At 32.8% G+C, this 25305-nt stretch overlaps 1 protein-coding gene across 3 annotated transcripts in view; it reads right to left on the minus strand.

Moving 5' to 3' along the window:
- Positions 1-25305, minus strand: part of LOC126848404 (latrophilin Cirl-like) — a 398190-nt gene that overhangs the window by 13190 nt on the left and 359695 nt on the right. For all 3 annotated transcript variants that reach the window (XM_050589334.1, XM_050589423.1, XM_050589511.1), the window contains 10 exons: positions 9598-9704; positions 7619-7811; positions 7097-7275; positions 5577-6218; positions 3524-3935; positions 2844-3069; positions 2587-2752; positions 2282-2496; positions 1984-2087; positions 661-705 (listed from right to left, as the gene is read on the minus strand). In XM_050589334.1, coding sequence (XP_050445291.1) covers positions 661-705; positions 1984-2087; positions 2282-2496; positions 2587-2752; positions 2844-3069; positions 3524-3935; positions 5577-6218; positions 7097-7275; positions 7619-7811; positions 9598-9704 — 2289 coding nt within the window. The remainder of the gene's footprint in view (positions 1-660; positions 706-1983; positions 2088-2281; positions 2497-2586; positions 2753-2843; positions 3070-3523; positions 3936-5576; positions 6219-7096; positions 7276-7618; positions 7812-9597; positions 9705-25305) is intronic.

Consider the following 25305-nt stretch of genomic DNA (forward strand, 5'->3'; position numbering starts at 1 on the left):
TAAATACAACAAATAGTTATTATACCAGTCAATTTTAGCTATTATATGAAGTTGACATAATCAAATTGATAAAATTTTCCTTACAAAACAATTAAAAAATATAAGGAAAGTGATTATATCTAGAGAAAAACAAATGATATCATATCAATTATAATAATTACTTTATTAAATAATTAAAATTAAATTTTATTTATTATAAAATTATATATTAAATTAATTAAGTATAGCAATATTTTTTCGATTTAAACAGACAATAAGCTCTTACAATTAAAACAAAAATTCCAAGATTTCAAAATAATTGAAAATCATATTGCTATGATTTTTTAATTGCAAAGGAGCAAGTGCGCATAAAGTGTACATGAAAGTTTAATTCTCATAAATAAAATTATTTTTTGTTTTATTGTATTCATGTAATATTGGCATTTTAAATCACGTTTCCGGTGAGTATCACATTATCACATATGGCGAGTGTTTCGATGTATGATGTGAGAGACTAAAGATTACGGCTACGTTCACAAAATCAGTGTAAAATAATATTCAAATAGCTTAATTAAAATGAAATGGACTAAAGAAAAAAAAAATAATGAAACGAGCGAAATGGTGATTAATGACGATGTTAATGATATGGGTGAGTAATAATAAAAATGGTAAATATCTTACAAGTGCGCTTGCAATTTGTTGGGAAGAGCATTCTCTTCCTTTCCACTACCAACCAACCACGCCATGCAGAAGAATGTAGAACAGTGTAGACAGAAGTGGGTAGAAGATTTAATACAAAAATGAAACAAGACAGCAGTTAGGTGATTGTTCCGACACCATTAATTAATTGATTATAACTTATGTTTCGATTTGCAATGCTCGATTCGCATTATTTTTTTCCGAGCACGCAAGCACTTTTTACAAGTAATATGATTGATATGATCATTATATGATTAATTATATCAATGCAAATAAAAAAATCATACATAGCAACAAATATATTTTAATATCTGTCATCATGACAAATATTATTTGTAATAATCCGAATCGGGATTGCAACAATTTTTTTTATTACCATCACCAAATTGTTTACGTTTTCACGATTTTGTAAAAATAGAGACAATTTTTTTTTTTCTTTTATAATAATTTCACACAAATTATACTTCCGTTCACAAAATTTGTAAATTAAATATGATAATATACAGGGTATCCCAAAGGAAGTTTGGATATATCAATATATTTCTGCATTTCATACAATTATCTATGAAATAAAAATTCATAGATATAACAATCTGCAAAGTTCAAAAACTATGGAATCGTAGCAGAAATCTATAGAATCTAACAAATTAAAAAATTTATATTTTGTATTTTAAATCTCGTATTTTTAAAGCATTAAAAATTATAACTAAAAAATTCATTCGCGTTTTAGTAATAATTATTATTAATGATAACACTTAACATTATCTTACATAAAATGCAGAATTTTTGAAATCTAGTATGGAATTTAAGAACATTGCAAAACAAAAAAAGTTCGTAAATATAATAATTTTTTTATTTAAAATAGTTGATATAGTTATTTCGATAATTTTTTTCAATCATCCTGAGTGATACACCCTGTATACGACGTGTGATCGAACGATATACTCGTGTATATCCTAAAATGATATATCGTGTATATCACAGCAAATACAGTGGTGTGTCGAACGAGAACGAAATCTGCGGTCATTCCAAACATAGGACTCAAAACCAAAACCAAAAATTCAGCATGGCCGCCAAAAGATGCGTGACAACAAGATCCGCGTTCGGGAGAGCTCTTTAAGCAAGTAAAGCTTGCGAACGTGTAAACCGAAAGCATCAAACAAACATCTCGGATACTACGCTTCGACGGGAGGATCAAATCTCGAATATGACGGACAACGAACGGACTCGATTGATATACGGTATATACAGTTTGTAATTTACGGTGATTTACTATAGAACAAGCTACTAGGGGTAACTGCTTACCTTGCGCTAGCCAGTCGGGAATGTTCTTTACTCTTCATGGCCACGGTGGTGTTTGCGTGCCGACACATCATATAAATCGCCATCGATAAAAATACCAGATTCGCCTGCGAAAATGACAATTAAAATCGATTATATAGCGCTGTGTTCAGTGCCATTGTCGTAAAACTAAGAATCGCAAAAAAAATGTCACATTAATATATATATGGAGTAGTTGCAAGTATCGCAAATCGTCAATTCTTTTTAACATGCTTTTCTTCGCCGATCATTATTTAACTAATTAATATAATTAATTAATTACCAATATAACGAGTATCACAGGCCCAACAAAGCTGAAGATGAAATAATTATCTGCACGCAGCCAGCAATACCGATCGGTACCGTAACTGAGTGGATCAATTATGCAGGAAATTCCTACAACTAGTAGCGGTGCACCATATGCGACCAGATAATACCAACGAAGTCGAGATTTTTCCGCCTCGAAGACTTCGATTAGCATTACGTATAATTGGAATCCTACAACGTGATATAAAATTGAGTAAAAAATAAATGACGGTAGAACAGAATATACTACAAATTGCGAATAAGACGACTGAATAAATTAACCTTCGAGGAACATCCAAGCAAACGCGCACAAGAAGAAAAAGTGCAGTAAGCCGGCCACGATGCCGCAGACAACCCTCTGACCCGTTTGACTGATCCCACAAACAAAGAGTATCTCTGCTATCAGCAGGCACATGCAGAGATTCTTGTGAATCGTCGTTCTATCCGACTGTAACAAAATTCGAGAGTGAGGAAAAAAATTTCATTTCGCTGCAATTGAACGCCGATCAATATATATATATCGCAGTCATGTATATTACCTTCAGTCCGCGAAATAATTGAAATGTGAGAATGGCCAGAATGAGACAGACGACGGAAATGATGCAGCCTATATACGTGATGATTTGCAGAGCGACTTGATGAGCGATGTCCAGTCTGATGGCATGCACGTCCATCAGCACGGCAAAGTTCGTCAGGTGATTGCATTCGCACACGGTGTGAGTGTCGTTGGTCTTTTGTATCTGGCATCCCTCGTCCGACCACGCACTATGTGAAATAAGGTATCGCGTGTAGAGGAGATATTCACATTGTTCGCCTTGTTGATCATTTTCCATCCAATATACAGAATGCATTAAAATCCATCCGCGCATAAATTATATATTTTTCAAACTATGTATATTAAAATTGAGATTTTCTTATTAAAGACTTAAAAGAATTATTCGATGCAGAAAATTAATATTTAGATTCTCGAAATAAAGAATTTATTTAAAAATCTTTTCAATCAATTTTAAATAATTTTTCTTATTAAATTTTTGTATAAAATCGAATTTCTTAATCAAGAGCTTCAAATTAAAAAAATAAATAAATACAAATAAATGTTCAACGATGTGTCGCGATCGTTGTATATGACGCAATGAAAACATGAAAAGAAAAACTCTTTCTTCCCGATATTCCTAGTATTGCGTAAAGTGGAAATAGGATCGGATGAAGGCGAAATTACCTCAAGATGTAATCCCAGAAGACGCAAGTGGGGTTGGTGACATTCTCGACCACCAGATGCCTGAAATAGACTCGGACGGGTTCCGAGAGCTGTATGTGCCGGCCTTTTCCCAAGGATGCCGAGATAACTTTGCTGTTGAGAATACGAGTGGTGTTCCTCCGCGACACAGGCTGGGGATCGTCGTTCATGACGACGGACGGCGGCTCGGCTTGCGGCTGCAGTATCTCCTCGAGTCTGTCAAATGCCATGAAGACCAGCCGCACGACGCCGCCCTCGTTGCTATCCACCAAAGCGCCCCTGGTAAGTTCCACGTGATCGTTCGAGACGGTCCACTTTTGCTGGACGGCCTCGCTGGGGAAAACTTCTAGCTCGTTGTCAATGTTGCGCGCGTCCAGTACGCGAACTTCCATCACTGTAGTGAAGAGACGCACGCGGTTAATTAAGCGAGTAGGTGTTTCACTCCCTCGGCGCGGTTAATGCGCTCCATGAGAATTCTAGCCGTAAATTCGCGGAAGACGCGAATTAAATTACGATAATACAGCAGCTTTCAAACTAGTACATTAAATATTCATTTCAAATAAAAATTAAAATTTTTTTTAGAAATAAATATTATAATAAATTAATTAATTAAAACAAACTTGCTAATAAAGATCAAAGCCTTTCACGATATTTTATACAAGAGAAAATTTTATGTTTATATAATTATAATATATTTTTAAATATAATTTTAAAATATTTATTAATACAACATTAATTAATACTACAAAGATACGTGTGTTATAAGTTGAAAACGCGTAAAGCAGAATGAATTAATTTTTTTGTCTATTTTTATTTACGCGATCAAATAAAAGGTTTATTGAAAAATTAAAAAGGGCAGATAACTAAAATATTTTTATCAAAAATTTTTTAATTGCATGAAATTCGTCAAGAAATTTAATTGTCAAAAAAAAAGTTCGATAGTTCTAATACTGTACTTTGTCGCAAAATAAACGATTAAGGAATGATTGCGGTATCAATCAGTAGCGCTGTCAGAAAGAAAGACTTAATGCGATTTCGATTTTTCTTCTCGAAGAGAGGACGTTACATAGCATCCGACCGGCTGTCGCTCATCATCTTTCCCCTTTCTTCCTCTGACACTTTTTGTCCTTCGCCGCGTTATGCAGTTTATCAAGCGTGCATCTGATGACGCTATGTTGCACGTATATACTACGGCTCAATCAAGCAGCGACGCACTTCCGGGAAGTAAATCAAGTCGCTCATAATTCTACCGCTATTTTATAATAATAATAATAACGCGTGCCCGCCCCATACTCGCCGGATTACAACGTAATCCAGACGGGTACCAGAGAATTACGATGGATTCAGATCTGTATTTTATCTATATCGGAGATTACCGGGTGTTAGATACACGAACGATATAAATCATTCGATTGCTCGCGACGAACGCCGAAGGCATATGGAACGTGCGTTCGTCACTCTCAAAATGATGAAACGGAAATGGCTACTCCGGAGAGATATATACATGATAATTTTACTTCAGGATAAATTACACAATTACGTAAATTCTAGGTTGTCTGGCAAAAAATATATAAGTCGAAATTGTTATTAAAGTTAAATCACATTCATCAAGTTAAATAATATAATAATAAATTCTCAAAAATCACATAAATAAGTATAAATTTATAGCCTTAAAATATGTTTTCTAGATAATATATATAATTTTTTCTTTTATATTTTGAATTTATGTATTGTATGGTAAGATGCTTTAATAAAAAGCTTGAATAAAAAATATTTTTTCCTTAGATTTAAAATCAAATCGCGATCCGATTAACATGACAGATAAAAACGTGATTTTAAAATTATATTCTATAATTATCTAAGAACAGAGTAGTTGAATAATAAGATAGGCTATAAGTAAAGAAAAATAATAACTTAATAAAGAAAATATTGAGGTTCTTAAAATCCTTTTTCCTTATCTGGCATGGAAGGATACAATAAACGCATATTTTGTAAATTACTGCAGCAATTACCAATCATCATTAGCAGTACTCACGTATGTTTTTGCCCTCGTGTATGATGGTCTTCTCGTGCATGAGCGTATCGGCCAATAAAAAGGCGTTCTCCTCGAGACCGATCAGCAGCGACGTGGCGACCCTCATCTGCTCTTGATGACTGAGATCTTTCCAGGACGCCATTTGCGCCTTGTCGAGTAGATTGCTGCCGGTCCTCACTACGCCTTGGAGCAGCTCCGTGACGCTGACCTCTCTCTGATTCGGATCCTGGTAAGTCTTTATGTCCAGCGCCATCTTCTCGGCCATATTTTTGATGATCTTGGTGGTGATCATCATGTCGCCGCCGTACAAACCACGGCTGTTGTTGGTCACCTGAGAAAGCTCTCTGCTGATGCCGAGGATCACGTCGCCGTCCGTCACGCGATTCTCTAGCGTGGTCAGCCAGACGGATCGGCACTCGCTCAAGTCTGGAGTATCTCGGTGCCAAAAGGCAGAGTCTCCGCGGGCGAGACATCGCCATCTGGCTAGACCGTTGGCACCGCCGGGACAGCTCTGCACGGCCACGTCGCCGGCCCTGGTCGTGTTCCAGGACAAGTTCCTGGCTATCACCGGGGGACACACCTGTCTACCGTAATCGTACCACTGACCGTTCGAGCTGGACTCCGGATACAGCGTGCTTGGTACTGCAACAACAACGATTACCGTTTCGGTCAGTTTCGTCGTCTTAAATGGCTATATCTCGGATTATAACGGCCGATAGTTAACGGCACGGCGTTAATGCGATATCGGCGTCACGGAATCCTTCAGGGATGCAACTCCGTGCGCAACGACGCTCGGAAATGAAATTTCGGTTCTCCCCGGGGGATCTTAATGCTTCGTCGCGATTGCGAGCAGAAACGCGCCGTTTAGAAGCGACAATTTATAGACAACAGAAATGTATTCATATATTGTAGAGAGTGATAAAAATGAAATGTAAAGAAAATATAAAGTCGATAATAGCGGTCCATCTCTAGATACTGTTATGACTACATCAGCTGTTATGACTATATACTCTCGGTCATTTATCATGCTTACAGCATATCTGATATGAGCGGCTTATCCCCAAAGTCAATTCATAGATTCGTGGATCCATAACCGGGATGTCGGTTATAACTTGTATAAAGATATTGCTACAGTTATCGTACAAAATTATTGAATATAATTAATTGGCAATCTAAAGAAAAAAAACTCCCAAAAATCTTATATTATATAGCAGAAAGCAAAATCTTGTTATAAAATATAACAAAATTATAAATTAGATATTTGTTTCTTAACAAAAATTCTATTTTTAAAATATTTGTAGTTAAAGTTTGTTATGCATACAAATGAGTATATTAAAACGTAAACAATTAATGTCATATTCCACGATTTGGACATGCATACATGTAACGCACATACAACACATTTTATATTTTTATATTCTTTTTCTTTTTCAAAAAATTTGTAAGAAAGGTATTCAATATTATGTCTATTGTTTGAAATGACGCTTATATGATATTTTCCAAGAATGAGAGAGACTCACCGGTGGTCCTACGACTGGTTCTCCAGGGAGCGAAGGTGGACGTCGTCGTAGCTTGAGTAGTTTCAGGTATAATCGGCGTCATTGCCGGACCATTTGCCGAAGGACCGTTTGCAGGAGGTATTAAGTCTTGGCCCTCCTCATCGATCTCGATGTCGACGGAGGATCTTGTTGATGTAGGGCTGAAAATGAAAGAAGCCCTTCATTTTCAAAAGAGAGGAGAAGTTCTTTAGCCTCGTATACATCAAACTTTATGACAATCGTACAAATTGCGCTTAATACAAATTAACGACATAAAAGAAGTATTTGTTCCCAATGAGTGCGACGAGCGATTGAATGAAATTAAAGACCGATACACAAAATAGCGCGCAGGATAAACTTATTTTTTCATTCACTGTATTAAGTATATACGTGAGATATATGACATACGATAATAATAATATACGTAAATATGATTCTAAATTAAAGTCCAAATTTTTCGGCTTCTAGCTTATCAAATTGCGCATGTTTATATAGCACACCAACCTCGCCGGCGTTGTTATCGGCATCGACGGGGTGGACGGCGCCGGCGGCTGCTGTGGCGGCTGTTGTGCCGCCGGTAACCGTACCGTAATCTTCGAGGGAGGCCTGACGGTCGGCTTAGCGGTACTCCAGACACTCGGCTGCGAAGTTATGAACCACGGTGGACTCGGTCGAGACGTTGTCGTAGTGGTAGCTGCTGCAAATGTGTTTCGTCGAGATCGATTTTAATGAGGATGAAAAGATCGGTAAACGGTGCGAAGAAATTAGTTTCGTAGAGAAACGGAGAATCGAAAGAGCTCGTCTACGAGCTTATCGGAATAGGAGACCGAGTATAATTAAGAAGAAAAGTGATTTCAGGGGGGTGCGAGATATTTAAGGCTTTTGAAAGTTCTTCGACTCTCAGGAATATCAAACTTGCCCCTCTTCTCTCTCTCTCTCTCTCTCTCTCTCTTTCCACATCTTTCTCTCTTTCAGATTAATACGATGGAGAGCTTATCTTCCTCGTCGAATTTATATCGGATTCTGGTTAATCATTTGATAGAGTTTGAATGAACTGTCTATACTTTGCGTATATTCCCGATAGGAACTGAAAGGAATGAAATATTCGCGACACGAAAATATCTAGATACTCTCTTCTCTGTTTTTCTTGGCTCGCTGTTGGGAGGAGCTTATCCCCTGTATCGGATTTATATCGGATTCTTGTTAATCGTAATCATTTGATAAAGCATGAGTAAATCTCCTTTTGAAAAGAGTAGATATGAATATGGTAAATATAATAATATTGGAATTTTATATTAAAATATTTGATACCCTTAACTGATCAAAATAATTTTACGAACTAAATTAAATTTCTTTGAAAAGATGAGAGATAAAATAATATGTTAACAAAACAAAAATATATATACAAAAAAAAAAAAATGGTTTTTAAATAGTAAATACAAAATTTTAATAACTTTTTGACAATATATTTTATTTTTTTTGAAAAAAAATATTATTATTTAAAAAAAATTTTTATTAAGTATATGTAATATTAATATTGCTGAATATTTTTATTGATGTTAGTTTATCTCTATAAAAAAATCTATCATTATTTCTCCAGTATCAAAGATAAAAAACATGGAAAATCTACCGCCTATTCCTACCTCAGAAATGTGATATCGAGTTATTACTGAATAAACGTGATAAATATAAATTAAATGTAAATTAAAAAATCTCCATGGGCTATCATGTCACATGAATCGCCTATCCAAGAAGCATTTGCAAATAGAGAACTTGAAGGGTCAAAGAATAGAGATAGAGAGAGACAGAGCAAAATTAGATTATACGGTTCAATATCACCATTATATCTAGTCGCAGAGAAGAAAATCTTTAATCTAAAATAGTGATAATATATTAATTTTAAAATGGGATGGTTCGCGTTTTGCCATACTATCTACAGAGATTATCTTTATTGATCGAAGGAGTGTGATAAAATATCAGGATCACCTGATATTCGCCGCGTCTAAAAGCTAAAATAAGCATATACGTTTGTATATGTCAAAGAGAGAAGAGGAGTTGATTTTATCTCTTTCATTAAAACTTCGTCATTGAAAAATATCGATATCTTAAAACAATACCTTATTAACATTTAAAAAAAGGCAATTTCTTATATCAATTAAATCAACATCAATATCATTAATCATATTTAATTCTAAAATCTAGAGACACGAGAAAATAAATGATAATAGTTATAAAAAGTAGATTAAAAAAAAATAAAATATATTCAAAATATATTCTCAAAATTAATTTTAAATTATTTTTATCCAAAAAAAAAAAAAAGAAAAAATAATTTTTTCTATTATATTTCTTTCTTTCTCTTTATCATTCTTTTTGAAATAATCTCTCTAGAATAGTAATCTTTATAAAATTTTCCGTAAAGTCAAATAATTTTCATATAGTCAAGAGGATAAAAGCTAATGTAAAAGTGGAAGAGTTTTACTTACCAGACACGCACCGATAGTGCGCTTCGAGATATTTGTGTGTATTCGGACAAGGATCGCCGAATTGCAGCGTGGACGCAACGATGCTGCAGTTCTGCTGGTCGTTGCACCTGGACGGGGATTCGACTCGCGTTTAACAAAATGACCGTGGTACACCCTTACCACGTGTACCGCCATGGATCTTGCTTCTTTCATTTCTTCGATGCAAGTGGGAAATGAGAGCAATGCTCTCAGGAAGAGACTTTTTCGTCGAAATTTATCCATTCCATTCGCGTTGTTTACAGAGAGTATTAATAGTAATTTAATATATTTTTAATAAATTTTTGATTAATAAAAATTGATCAAATTTTTATTGATATAGCTTTGAGATTTTTAATTGAAATTTAAAAATATGCAGTTGTGTTTGTGGAATTTTATGTCTTTCATTCGATCAGAAGAATATATTCCTTTAAAATATTTGATATTTAGTAACTGATGATTCTCAATTACTAAAGAATTGTTATGTATAATATAAAAAGTAGATAAATTACATAAAATTATAAAATAACAAAAAAATCAAATTAATTAAGAAACCAAAATAAAATAAGATAGTTTTTTCAAACGCTAAGTAAAATTATAAAATAACAAGAATAAAATGGAGAAAGAGGGAAGGTAACAAAAAAGGTTTCAAAACCGCATCCTATCCTACCACTAACGATCAATTTATAAGAGGAAAAAATGTCCTTCGCTCCTCGAAATCCAAAATTATGAAGCTTTCTGCAGCATCGTGAACGAGAGACGAATCCCTTGAGGTTTCTCGCGTAAATCCGCGATCGCGAAAATGTCAAAATAAAAAAAAAATGTAAACCAACCTAAACACTGGAAGTGAGCCTCGATGTATTTTCGGGTCCCAGGACAAGGATCTTCCTCGAAAACGTCGCTGCGCACATCCACCGAGCAGGAATTACGATGATTGCACCTGCAATCGTCACGTGTGCGAAAATGTCACCTAGCGGAACGACTTTATAGCAATTTCCAAATTCTTCGCGGAATCACCAATGAATCACTGAGAATCAGATGAGCACGATTCTCGCGCATCTTGATATCTCGATCTCGTCACTGGCATTGCATAAGTAAGTTGCATAATTCGAATCTCTCGTTCAGTATATTTTATATTTTATTTAATAATTTAAGTTTTAAGTCGTAATTTTCGCATCACAAATTTAATAATATACAAAATTTTAAAAAATGTCCATGACAATTAAAGTAGGAAATCTTTATCACTTTTATAAAATATATCCGTAAAATATATATTTAATTTCACCATCACATAATATTAATTTTACCAAATTTGAAAACTTAATTCATTTGTTCAATATTCCTTATAATATTTACACTTTGCAATTGATTGTTACATTAAATAAACTCTATTCTCCTTAGAGTAATCCGCGAATGCTTTAGGAATTTTTCTTGGAGGAATAAAAGCGATTTGTTAGTCTCACTGCAATTTTGGAACGAAAACTCGTTTGCCGAGCTTTGTTTGATCCGTTATATTACGATTGTCTCGTATGCGTGTTAACGTGTGACAATAGAACAATGGGTTAGTAATGACACGTTCGAAACAGTTTCAGATATAAGCACAAGTTAAGAGCTCAAGGTAAAATAGGCGAGGACTCTAGTCCCACATCCCGACAAAAGGACACGACGTGTATGCACGAGAGTGTCTAGAAGTGTGTCAGACTCGAGTTACAGTCGACTCATAATATATATCCCACGGTATATATACAAAGATTAACCACATGCAGAGAATATACCTCCAAATTGAATATAGATTAATTATCGTGCAACTCGCGATTGCATCGCGAGGATAGCAAATTGTTGTATCGATATTATCATTAATTATATAATTTTGTGTTAATTTATAATGACTATTTTCATTTCAAAATAATGATCGAAATAATGAGAGATTTGATTTCTTCATTCCATTAAATTAATATACGTTATAAAATCAATTTTGTTGCATCAAAACCAATTCGCAAATTTTATCGTTTATGTGTGCTTTATCGATGTATGAATAAACGAATAACGTAGATTTTTTTAAATCGATATCTGTGTTTATTTAGCTTTTTATTTTGCTTTTTGTTAAATTTTTTCTTTTTTTTTTGTTTGAAGTTTGTTCGCGCCAACTGAGAAAATAATTATGACGAGTTTAACTCGTCGTGAGAAAGCAAATTTTTTTCACAGACGCGGAAATATATATCGCTTTAAAGGACAGAAAGCAGAACGGCTCGTCCACTCATCGTTAGGTCGCGAAATTATTTTCTTCCGGAAGAATCTCGGCAATTCGCCACCGCGTTCTCTCGTTACAACTACTTGAAAATATTTTGTTCGCAGTATTATAATAATAAACTTTCCGCCTCGTTGGATTGTCGAGCACACTCGACATGACTTCATTGCGTTAAGGATTTTATCGTTGATGAATTTTCAAAGAGGGACTCTTCCGGAAATTTTCCTCGCAAAATACAATAGAAATAGAGAGTATTTCATCTCGAAACAATTGAAGAGGTATCCTCCAGTTAAGATCGCGAGTATTTTTCTTCGGCCTAAATTCTACGACAAAAAATTTGTATAACGCGTTTAAAAAACAGTCACTCAAAAAACAATTTGTCTCACGCTAATATAATAAATACAAAAATATAAAGTGTTCCCTGACCTACTTTCTTTCAACAAATTTTATGCTACTAAACACATTATGTCACATTTTATCAAGAAGCATTGAAAAAAACATTGAGGAAAACATCGAAAGAAGCATCGAGGAATGACATTTAAAAGACAGATCATCTCGCGTATGCGAAGTATATGTCAAATTGGCGCGAACTGTTTATGTCACGTCCATCATGTTTATCGAGCCGTCAATCGTCACAATTTTCGTGCCAGTCAACAAAGGGTCATATGTAATTAAGCGGGAGTCTCGAATTTAACAATGGACAATCGTATTAATTAGCCTACAAACGATGCGTCTTTCGCCGCGCTCGACCAAATCAACGTGTGACATCACGCGTCCATCTAAAGATACACACAGATAATATATAGCAAATAAAATTTCATTAAATTGTTCAAGATGTTAAAAAAGAGTAAAAAATTTAGAGACGCAATAAACAATTTTTATTAGCATTCTGAGAATGTACAAAAAATTATTCAAATCTGTTACTGTTATTTTTGCAAAAATAAATAGTATTAATATAAATATTAACGATGTCCTTATAAGTCTTGCTTTTGGAACTTTGCTTTTCGTTCTGAGAATATTTCGGGAAAATTCTTTTTCGCTCTAATGATATTTCGGTCTTCGGAGCATTATCTGCCGCTTGTTATCCCGGGATTGAGTTTTTGTGAGGCTTTGCATATGCCAAGTGTGCTAACTCGAAATTCGATAAAATGTCACGCGGCTGCCATGTCATATAACATGGCGTAATTCCGAAATCCCTGGATAGCAGAAAATTTACAGATGCGACGCGACGACAGATTTCGTCGGAGGAATTATCAAAGAATTAATCAGAAACAGCGAGTGTACGAAATTCTTATCGTTCTGTAAAAAAAAAAAATTGTACTGTCGATGTATTGTCATAGTTCAAGTAAAGTATCGACAGATGCAAAGTTCGCGCTTTCGATATAATCAACTCTTGTTCAAAATTAGGTACAATGTACAATTATGTAACAATATTGATTTATTAGACGATAATATTCTGTCACTAGTAATTACCAAACTATAGTTTGTTTTTGTTGTTGTTTTACTGGCGTGAAAATAATTCTGTAATAGAATGTTTATTTGGTCGGTTCGCGTTTGACTCGGCGAATCTGTGCCAACGATAAGAAAAAGATTGACAGCGAAATGTAATATTAATAATGCGATTAAAGCCGCAGTGATAAATATATCTACATTATACTCACGGTTTATTAGTTATGCATCAGGCAATGCTGCATTATGTCGTTGTAATTATTCATAATTACGATTCGCATAATAGTTGCCGATGTCGCGATGGAAATGTGGTCACATCAGTGGCGTTTCTCTCATCGAAAACCGAAATTACAGTGTAGCCAATTATAATGCATTGACGCTTTTATTTGTTCAGCAGAATTCGTCAACAAACTATCGTTCTCAATACTAAGTGATAACATTCGTTTCTCATAATCGTGTTTCGATCACGTGATAACAATATTCGTTTAATTAATTGCTTTCAATCGAGCTTCTTTAAACGTGCCAAAGTGAAATAAGCCGATGATTTTAATAACCGACAATCATATATCTGACCAAAATAATAATCTAGAAAGTTATAGAAAATTATTATTATTATTAAGATATTGTGAGCAAGGTCTCAGTTATTAATACTTTAACTATATATGCCAATTTTATTGTAAATTGTAATTCAATTCTAATTTCAAAAATTATAATAAATATATGTTTAATTTCACAGAGATAATTTTATTTCTAGGGAATGTTGAATTATAAAATAATTAAAATAATTGAGGAAAATATTTATAGTAATAATAGAGAAACTGGGGCAGTTTTGAATATTTATTAAGAGATTTTTCTATACATATACTAATAATTAATGTAATACAAATACCTTTATATATTTTTTTAATCTATCAAAAAAAGTTTTTTCAATAAAATTTTGTTTTCTAAAATAATATCGAAAAATTTCAGAATGTTTACAACAACAAAAATTCCTTAAGATTCTTTTACTACCTTTCTTTTATTATATTTCTTTTACTACTTCTTTAAGTAACAATGTTTGCATTAAAAGCTCATCAATATAATATAAAAATCTTTGTTACTCACGCAATTTTTAACTTTTGTATTAAAAATTCAATTATCTGTATTATATTATCGAATCAACTTAGATGCAGTATTCTCTCAAAGTAAAGTAACACAATTATTAATTTCACGAATCTGATGCGGTGTGTTATATATAGTTATATATCGATTTTTTTCTTGATACACCCCCTCTGTCCGATTTCATCCCCATCGTCCGGTTCGCACGGCAGAATATAACGAGGGTAAACGTAATTTCAGACGGATAAATTACGAACGAGCACGAAAAATCGCCATTTCGCGGATGTTACGCCGTTTATTATTAAGGTAGACTCTCTTCTTCCATGGTTCCCCGTCCCATTCCCTTTGCCTTTCTTTTTCAAACATATTCGTGTAGCCTTGCTATAATCATCGATTCGATGATGATTTCAGCGATTTCAGTGATTCAGCCCTTTTCCCCGCAGCATTCGCGGTTAATACCGACTCGACAAGAGTACGTTATTATTATTCCCTTTGTTGATTCATCGCAATATTTTTTGTCACTACGTTAATAAAAATCGGCAACTTTGAGTAAAGTTCTAAACAGATCCAATTTTTTATATAATTTTCACATACTATATTTTTTTATAAGAAATCACAGAAATACAAACATCATGTCATAGAGTTTAAAAGAGTTTTATTTTTATTAATTCTGTTCAAGCTAGATTGTTTTTTATCATCATAGCCAAGCATTCAATATTAACGCGAAAAAATATCTGTTTATACAATAATGTAAACAAGAAAAAATTTACTTGATAATTTTATTATTTTTGTCGATAATTGATGCTGTTATCTTTACGAATACTAATAAACCGTTTATCCTGAAAATCTTCTTACCGTGGTCAAAATTTTCAAATCTAACTGGATAAATGCTCGTATTTACGGCAACGGTATGGATTAATGGATTAATCGCGCGCATAATCCGCGAGTAAAAGCGCTCGGATGCGTAAGCGGAGCTTAAAAGCCCCGCGGGTCGTCGGTAATCCTCGCGATTTAACGAGGCGCGTGTTTACAAACTGTGCCGTATTGTATATCTATGTGCATCTTGCGGGACGCTACTCGCTTCGCGTACTTGGTGCACCAGCAGTAAGAAACTTGTCGTTCCATAAGCGGGCCACGAAACACACCGGCGGCGGGAAAGCGTCGTAAACTGCAATCGTGTGCATCGCGCGTGGTCTAAACTGTACGCGGCGCAAAACGTCGCCATTAAGAACGCCCCTAAAACAACGTATCGTTACTACGTGACGGACATAACTTGCGAGTGAAAAGTTTCGTCACGTCGCGGATTCTGCGAGAGAAGAACAAATTCGTAGATCCGCGCGACCTAAAAACAGCTGTAAATTTTTACTGACAAAAATTTTTGTTCGTCTATGAAACTTATGTTCTCGTTATCTGAAATTAAAATAAATTATAAAAGACGAAAGAATGCGTATTTAAAAGCATTTCGCGATATTGCAGTTTTTTATTGGAAAACCACAGATCAAGCAATAAAGTTCGCGTTTAATTGTAATAAAGTTTATATGTAAGTAATTGTGGAAAGATTTCTTCAGCATGTTTATTGCCCTATAATAAAAATTTCATTTTACATTCAATAGTTGCGAAATTTATTTGTTAATTTACTCGATTATATAAAAGTCGCGAGAACGCATGTTTTCTCAAGATTTTCCAGATTAAATTTCCGATTCCTTAATCAATAAAATCCAGCCAATTAATCGCCAAGTTCACATATAACGGACGAAAGAACGCGATCTCATGCGGTAACGCGAGCCGGCGCGACGCCTATCCTATCGAACAGAAAAGGGAAGCCGAAGAGTTTTCCGTTTCAAGCCAGACATGTAGGCGAGAAAGAGTGCGATTGAGTCGAGTGACTTTAATCGTCGTAGGAATGTCTTTGTGTTAGCGAAACCTCTCCGTGACTGGCGCGCATTTCGATAGGATGCGCCGCGTTGAAACTTGATGATAGCGTATAGCGGATAAATAAAAAAAAAAGAAAACAAAAATCGGGGATGACCGGATGAAAAATGTCGGAAAGATTAAAACGAGAAAACTATCGAGACGGGCGTTTACTTTGGCACTTATAAACGTTCGATTAAAATTTTCAAATCAAGTGATACTCTTGATATTGTCATTCAAGATTTCGAAGACATATTCGTATATGTATATAAAAAATAAAGTTCACAAATTATTTATAATAATTTTTCCTTATTCTTGCAATTATTGTTACAACTATGTAGCGATATGACAAAAATGATAAAAATATCGAATGTAATAATGAAACAATGTAAATTACTTAATATAACAATTTTTGCTTGAAACGTTGGTCACATGATTCGCTTTTGATAATTTTGCGAAAAAACATTAAAATGGTTAACTGTAAAGAATTTAACTCCTACTTTCCGACTTCTATTCAAAAATATGACTACTGATAAAATATCGACCTAAGATTCATTATGAAGAAATACATTTAATTTAATTTGATCGTATTCTGTATCTCATTTTCTGTCTCGTTTAATATTCACGCGCATATGTTTCGCCTACGCTTTGTCCGATCGAAAATTGCAAGTAGATTTCACTTTGAGAATAATCAGGGTTTGCGAGTGCGGAAAAAGAGCGGGTCGGAGGAGAACGAGAGTGGCGATCGAGCGGAGCACAAACACGATCGGCGATGCGCGCCTGCTGAAATTGGAAATTAATCGGTTTTGCGTTGTCCGCGAGGGTGTATTTCTCGTATGCGAGAATATACCGGCATTTCGTCGAACGAGCGAGCGAACAGTGCTGGCTTCGTTCATTTACGCTTCGATAAATCGAAGCGCCCGGACGCGATTTCGTCGCCGACCTGCCTGGCGATTTTCGGTGTTTTTAGCGTTTAACGTACGAGTATGCGCGTTTCATTCGTTCGCGCCAGAATAAATCGAAACGAGCGATCGCTCGCTCGACCTGCCTCTACCAACCGATTTTTAGTGTTTTCGATGTTTAACATCCTCGCGCGCGTCGATGGCTCGTAGATAGCTCTATTTCGTACGCAAAACCTGGCACGATCGATGTCACAGTCAAGCGGATGAAGATTATAGTGATTTTTTATCGCAATTTTCAAAGCGCGCCATGTAGTGCATCAATACACGTATTTGTGCAAAATCATTAAAAAAAAAAATGCTTGAGGTACCAATTTTTAAACATGCATCTCAGTAAGTAAATTGATTTTAAATTCAATAAAAGATTTTTATTTTTAAGAAAATACGGTTGATCAGGGATATACGCTATATGGGATTCAATCCCCCTTTCCTCCAAAAAATATACAAATTTTTATCATCATAAAATTAAATCGCGGTATAAACTATAAAGTTTAAATAATATCTTTCTATAATTTTTTAAAGTTAATTTTTTATTATTTGAAATATTGCTGAGAGAATAAAACGCACGTGTATAAGTTTGCATAGCAAAAATTGAATATGTCTTTCATGTTTATAAAATAAATAATCCATCGCGCATTATAAAGATTTATACCATATAAATATATGTATCATAAAGATTGATAGTAATTGCGAACATAAAAGCGAATGAAAATGCCGACGAAAAAGCCTCTTTCCTACCAGGAATTTCCCGCAGGACAATTCCTTTAGTAAACGAGATTCTGCGCGGGTTTACATAACGGGTAGCCAAAAAGAAGGGCGAAAAGACACAACACAGGAGCATTTCTCCTTGGCATTCCGGGCAGCAAGAGAAAAAGGAAGGATCCATGGCAGCACACGCGTTTTTTTTCTGTCTTATACATATATATATATATATATATATATATATATATATATATATATATGTATATTTTCTAAATAAGACAAAGCTTGTACGTGTACCTGTAATAGTGGACGTGCGCAGAGAAATCTTGGTATAAAATTGCAAAAATAAATCTCAAATTTAAAGCGTAAAAAATCTTTCAAGAAAAAATCGTAAAAATGTCTATTCCGCGCATTAATTATAAGCATTCAAAGGGTTAATTGCAACTGTCAGTGATAATAATTTGAAAAAAAATTTAATAAAATTAAAAAAAAAACATAATATAATAAATATATGCAAATCTTGACAAGATTTCTCCTTTGACACACATATGCAGTACAGCCACGATTCGTAAATACGAATCAAGAGGTTTAGATGTTAACATTTTTATCACAATGTCTGATAAAGAAAGTATTGTACCGAGCTCGCCAACTGGCTGACGGGAAAGGTACAATAGCTTGCGCGAATTACACGTAGCTGTACCGAATAGAGAGAGTGGAAAACATCGTTTCCTCTTTCTTTTCAATAAGATAATCGCTCATTATATAAAAAGTGATATAAGTCAAACTTTGAAAAATAAGTGCCTCTAAGTGATGTGTTATTAATTCTTTTGCATCAAAGTTTTTTAACTAAACTTTAAGTTTTTTAATTTAAATCATAAGTTTATATAACATGAAATAAAATGATTTGACACAGCATAAAAAATTAATGACGCAATCACTTTTAATTTTATAATTATTATAATATCATTCAAAAATGATAAAGATTAATTAAAAAAAAAAAAATAATAATAATAATCATAAAATAACTACTTAAAAAGCTTTTTTTAAAATCTTATTATTACGTTTATATGCAATATTCAATTACTTCAATTAATTCAAATTTATTTTATTCTAAAGCAATATATTGATTCCCTAACATTCAAATTTGAATTTCAAAATTGTGGCTAATATCACTTTCGAGATTTGAGAGAACGATTCATATATTAAACATTATTATATACTAGTTGCATGCATACGTTACGGTAATCGGTTATATGATAGAACAAGATGGAGCAAGAATATCAAACTTCTCTTCATATTGCGTATTCAGATACGACAATTTCAAAGATATCTATTTGTTCATTTAATGTAAGTACTTCCCTTTCATACTAGGATTTGCCATTATCATCTTCAATCTCGCTCAAATTTTATCGGTGTTGTTTTTGAACACCCTGTACAAATATATCAACGTATCACAACGGAACATTCAATTTGTTACGATAAAAAATTAAAAGAAAACATTATTCTTCATTTCGCCCTCTTTCCACATTCCTCCACCCTTTCTCAGATTTCTTTCTTTTTCTGATTCCTGTGAACTACAAATCAGCTTGTAGCATAACAACGAGTAAAATGTTCGTCGGACTTCCGCGTACTCGTGATTGGAATACTTTCAAGTATCTAACTAAGTACTTTCATTCTTTCCCTCCCCCCCCCTCCTCCCCTCCCTTTCCCCGCTCGATCTGTTCTACTGTTATAATATTTTTTTCTCTTGAACCTGTTTGAAGATTAAACGATTTTTGTCAAAAAAACTCGAGAGCGTGAGCGGATACACACACACACACACACAGGCGTGTGTATGCTTATCTATGTATAATCAGTTATATGCATACAAGATGTATATATGAATTAAATATAAATATCGTCTAAAATATCTTTAATATAAAGAAAAGATTTTCTTTCTTATTCCGTGAATAAAATTTTCACATTTAAAAATATTATATTAATAATTAATAATCTAAAATTAATTATCTTTCATTTAAATAAATAACAACTGTTTAAGAATTAGTAATTACTCAGAAATTCCGGAAGATCTTTGTAAAAAAACAACACAATATCAGTTCACTCGCCGCGCTTGTTACTGTAAAAGTTTTCCGAGAGATACTTTTGGTGTCTTTAGAAATACGAGAGATACTGGGGATAGCGATATTTATTGCGCTACCTTCCACACCGAAGCAGGCGGTAACGAGAGCAGGAGAGATATATTGTGAAAACTTGCAGAAAGATACATTAAAGAGGGAACTCTAAGTTGGAAAAAAGTGAATAGGGTAAGAAAAGGACTTAGTCTCGTTAACGAGGGAGTGTTCGTAAAATTAAAGCGAAAAAAAAAGACGTACATGAGTAACAAATCGCGGAAAACTTTGACGTTAACACGATTGAAATCCGTACTTGCTTGGATTAATCCTTTCTATCATGTATTTCAAGTTTTCTATTTCAATATCTACATATATTATTTAAAACATTAATTTTTACGCGTATACAACTACTACTATTCAAAAATATTTATTAAATATATATATATATATATATATATATATATATATATATATAATACGTATAACATATTAATATATATATTATGTATAACATATTAATGAATTAATAATAACGTTAATATTCTAAAAAAGCAAATAAATAAAAGGATAAATTGTGAAATATGTAGAAATTTATAATCGGTACTTGCAATTTTAGATTATTATCACAAAGATTGACAAAACACGTTCGATCGACCGAGATGATAAATTTGATCTCTCTTGCATTTAATTGTAAACAAGAATGAGTCGGAAGAACGTAAGAAAATCAAGCGATAGAAAAATCAGATGAGACTATTGACAAACGAAGAAATAGAAAATTTAATAGAGATTAAAAAGATGGGAATCGCGCGAAAAAAGAAAACCTATAAAGCAAAACTTTATTCGCTGTCTTGACTATGAATGCTCTTAAACGAAATGACGGCCCGGCCAATTTGTCGTAACGTGATTATCGGCAGAATTTTCTGAGATTGCAATTAGATTAGGTTAAATACGGTCGCGACAACTTTCGCACTAAATAAAAATCAATGACAGACGTTCAATAAAAACTTTTTTCCTTTAAAAAAATTCAGATTAAAAATAAAAAAGAAATTAAAAATTAAAATTACAATTTTTTATTTAAAAGTTTCAATTTTTTTAATATATCTTTGAGTGTAAACAAATTTATTGCGTTTTTAATTTTATATAAAATTATTAATAATAATTTTCCAAATTTTCCATGAATATATTTAAATAATCTGAGACTAATAATAAATCAAAGTTTATCAATAATATTGTAGATAAAAAGAGATTCTTGTATGTGTTTTCATTATTTATTTGTTCATTAAGACAGAGAGAGAGAGAGAGAGAGAGAGAGAGAGAGAGAGAGAAAGATTTATTGATTCTTGAAGAACAATTATTTGAAGTTAGAGCAAACACATCTTCCGGTTCATGAAGAATGTGAAAGCTAAGAGAAATAATCAACTTTGTTAATAAAATATAATTATATTTTCCATTAAATAAAATTGTAAGGGAGTTAATTCCATGTAACACGATTATAGCGTTTGTATGATTGCAATTAAGTTAACGTAAGAAATTATTAAAGTCTATGAAAACGTAAAGTATTTTTCGCAAAAAAATATTTTTATCTGCCTCAATAAATACATAATTTTACGTAACACATTACGAACATCGAACCAAATATAACGAGCTAATTAATTTTAAAAACAATAATAGAAATTACAGAAGAATAAATTCGGATAGCACAAATGTATATATATAATAAATATGAAATTATTATTTTATCTATTTCAACAATTTATAGCAATAACAATACTTGCACATCGCGCATTTTTGCTTTAGCAAAATTGCAAACAAATTAGTCTGAAAGATTATCTGACAAAAAGCGATTTCCAATCCGTCTTCCAATCAATGTAATAATTTGCAACAAAAAACCATTGCGGATGATAAAATTTCCCTCAAAAGCTGCATCGCCATTAGCGGATTAATGTCGTGATTTGAGAAGAGAGAGTTATCTTGCAAAAAATAATTGCTGTTCTGGCGAGTCTTCCAATCAATGCAAGAATAATTTACAGTGATTTATTCCGTATGTATTGTCGCGCCGATATAAATTTCAATAAACAAAGCTCAATTACAAATTATTGATAACGTTGCGCAATTTTGGAGAATTAGTTTGCACCGATAAGGATTATTCTTTTCGAATTCGTTGCATTGATTATAGCACGAAAAAAATATAAAAAAATCAGATTATTCTGATATTATTCGATTCGATAGGATCCGATATACTTGATATACTTTATATTTTTACGTCAAGTTATTTATTATTTATAACAAATTTATAACAAAAAGTCAAAAATATGACTTCACAAAAAAAAAAGATGCTGAGTCGTTATTCGGATTAATTTGCCCAATTTGTCGATCCATTTCCAGCGTCCATTATACTCCGATGAAATATTATAGTCGGCGAAAGAAAGAAAAGTTTCCTGGAACTTGTGACAATAGGGGAGGACAATCCTCCATTACAAAAAAAAAAATTCTTGTTGAAAGATGAGGGATAAACACGAACTTGTGTCGGTGCAATCATTTCATTAGCAATTAGTCGCTTCATTCTCCACACGGAGGACAATTTATTTATCGAGTGGGACAAAAGTTTCATATTGACAAATACGCGATTCGCAATATTTTTTAACGACACAATTATTGTTTTTCCTCCCCCGTGCGGTCCAGAAAATTTTGTCAAAAACTATCCAAACTTTATCCAAAGTAATTAAATTTAATAATATAAGAAAATATAAAACATTTATAATAATTTAAAACATATTAATTAAAAGAACACCAGCATAATTAACATTACACATTCTCTCTCTTTGTCTCTCTCTGATATTCATAATTCAAAATTTTTTATAAAATTTTTTGTTTCAAGCCACCTTTCTGAATTTATTAAAATTATGATTTTTCATGATTATTAGATCAAATGTAATACAAAATTATTCTCATTCGGTCACGCAATGACAAATCGTAAAATTGTTTAATATCTTTGTCGAATTCTTTTTAAATTCGTGAAAAATCAAAATGCCACATCCGGAGTGAAACGCGAAATTATTTCAGCAGTTACTCTAATGTTAATATCAAGAATTTATTTTTTATCGAAACTTAAAAAATATGAAACGTTATCAAGTACACGCTTGCGATGTATAAAGAAATTATTATGAAAATTATTACAATGAAGTAAATTTTCAAAAAAAAAAAAAAACATGCGTAAAATTCTATTTATATTTTCAAATGTTTTACATTACAAAAGTATAAATATTTCGATAGATTATACGCGAAAAGAAAGAGAAAAAAGACATAATAAAAAGAAGTAATCAAATCTGCTCAATATAATTGCAATTTTTACATGTCACATATGACATAATATGATATTATTTCACGGCGCGATAAAGGACGAAAAAGGAAAAGAAATAATTTTAATAGTCAATCAAATCCCAGCGAACAATTTAACTATATCACAAATTGTGTTATATAATCTGTACTATAATCACTCATTGTGTTTTATCGTGCGCGAGACATATTAAAAAAAATTATCTTTATTCCATTCATTTTTCAGTTTCTTAGTTATCAATTATAAGATTTAAGCGGCGATTTTCTTCGGCGTAGTATATAAAACAAATAATAACGATGAATTCGCGAGAATTTATAACAGCATAAATAAAGGTAATGATTATAATCAAAAAATTATTAACTCGATAAAAAATATTTTGAAATACAATTTGAGTTTTAAATTGTGGTTCCACATTATTAATTCATGCGATTAAATGTACAAAAATAATTAAAAACATTTCTTTAAATTGCGCTTAAAAATTAATATTTTAAATTACACGGAAGTATATAATATTCAATATAATAAGTTTTTATTCATAACATACGCAATTTTGATCTGACTGCTTCGTAAATATTTCGCCTAATTCAAACGTCAGAAGTCGCGTGTTCAAGAGATAATGATGTTCAGTTCCTGTCGCGATTTTATTTGACGATTTTACCTGACAAATGCGCGTAGCGTAATATAAATACAGCGTTCTTTTTTTTTGCGCTAAATCGCGGTGAACTGAATTTCGCGGCGGTGGTGGCGACGGCTCAGCATCCAATTTCATTAATCGTTCCGCCCCCCTCGCTAACCATTCCCCTCCCCCGTCCCCTCTGTTATCTACCCCAATTTCACTTAAATCGTAATCTCGGACGTGAATCCTCTCCTCGTACCCGCCTATTGCAGCCTTTACGCCGACACTCCGCACTCTCTTCTCCCTCGCTTTAGCCCGATTGCAACCAGCAGACGGTTAATCCGCAATTGGTTTCGCTAGCAGCGCGATTAAACGGAATTCCCAAATGATTTCGGCCCATTCTCTCTCGCCACGCGCTCGATTATTTGTAGGACGCGTAGAAATTTCCCGGAGTAATGCAGCGCGATCTGAAGTACAGGATACATCTGTATGTCTTTCTTCGACTGTTATTTTCAAGCGAGCGATTATTTTGTTTATAGTTTATAGTTTGTGGTAGCGAGATTATTCAGTCATGAAAAGTTAAAAAAAGAAAAAGAAATTAGTTGGCTGCGGAAATTGCTATTGTTACATTAATTACGGAGTACTCCATAAAAAGCAATCAATTATTTTTAGTGTATCTTTGTAAAAGTTCTGAGATTACATTAAATCATTATATTAATGTTTATAATAATGTATAATTTATTATATATATTAACTTATAATATATATTTATATTATTATATTAATGTTTATTATAATATATAATATATATTAAATATTAATGTTTTACATAAAAAAAATTTCGTATATATATATATATAGAGAGAGAAAGAAACGTCAAAAAGATATTAATTGAAAATTAATCAAATATTTATATAATACAAAACCGTAAATATGTAGAGAATATAGAAACACATTAACTTGATATTTTCAGAGACAAACGAAAGAAGGATTAAAATAAATATTTAATTTATATTAATGTATTGACTACATCAATTAATATATCATTACATAAGTTTGTTTTAAGGTATTCAAGACTTTCTGTATAAATAATGTTAATTAAATTTCCAAGGCGCGCTCCAACGAGCAAGAGAAGTGTTATGTACGAATTAAAAAAAGAAATAATATCAAATGTAACACAATTAGTGTTATAATCATCAAGTTATAAGCAACTAATTATATAACTATATAGTTATATTAATCTACAACGTAGCTGTTTGCGT

The sequence above is a fragment of the Cataglyphis hispanica genome, chromosome 1, assembly GCF_021464435.1.
Source record: "Cataglyphis hispanica isolate Lineage 1 chromosome 1, ULB_Chis1_1.0, whole genome shotgun sequence".
Classification (NCBI taxonomy): domain Eukaryota; kingdom Metazoa; phylum Arthropoda; class Insecta; order Hymenoptera; family Formicidae; genus Cataglyphis; species Cataglyphis hispanica.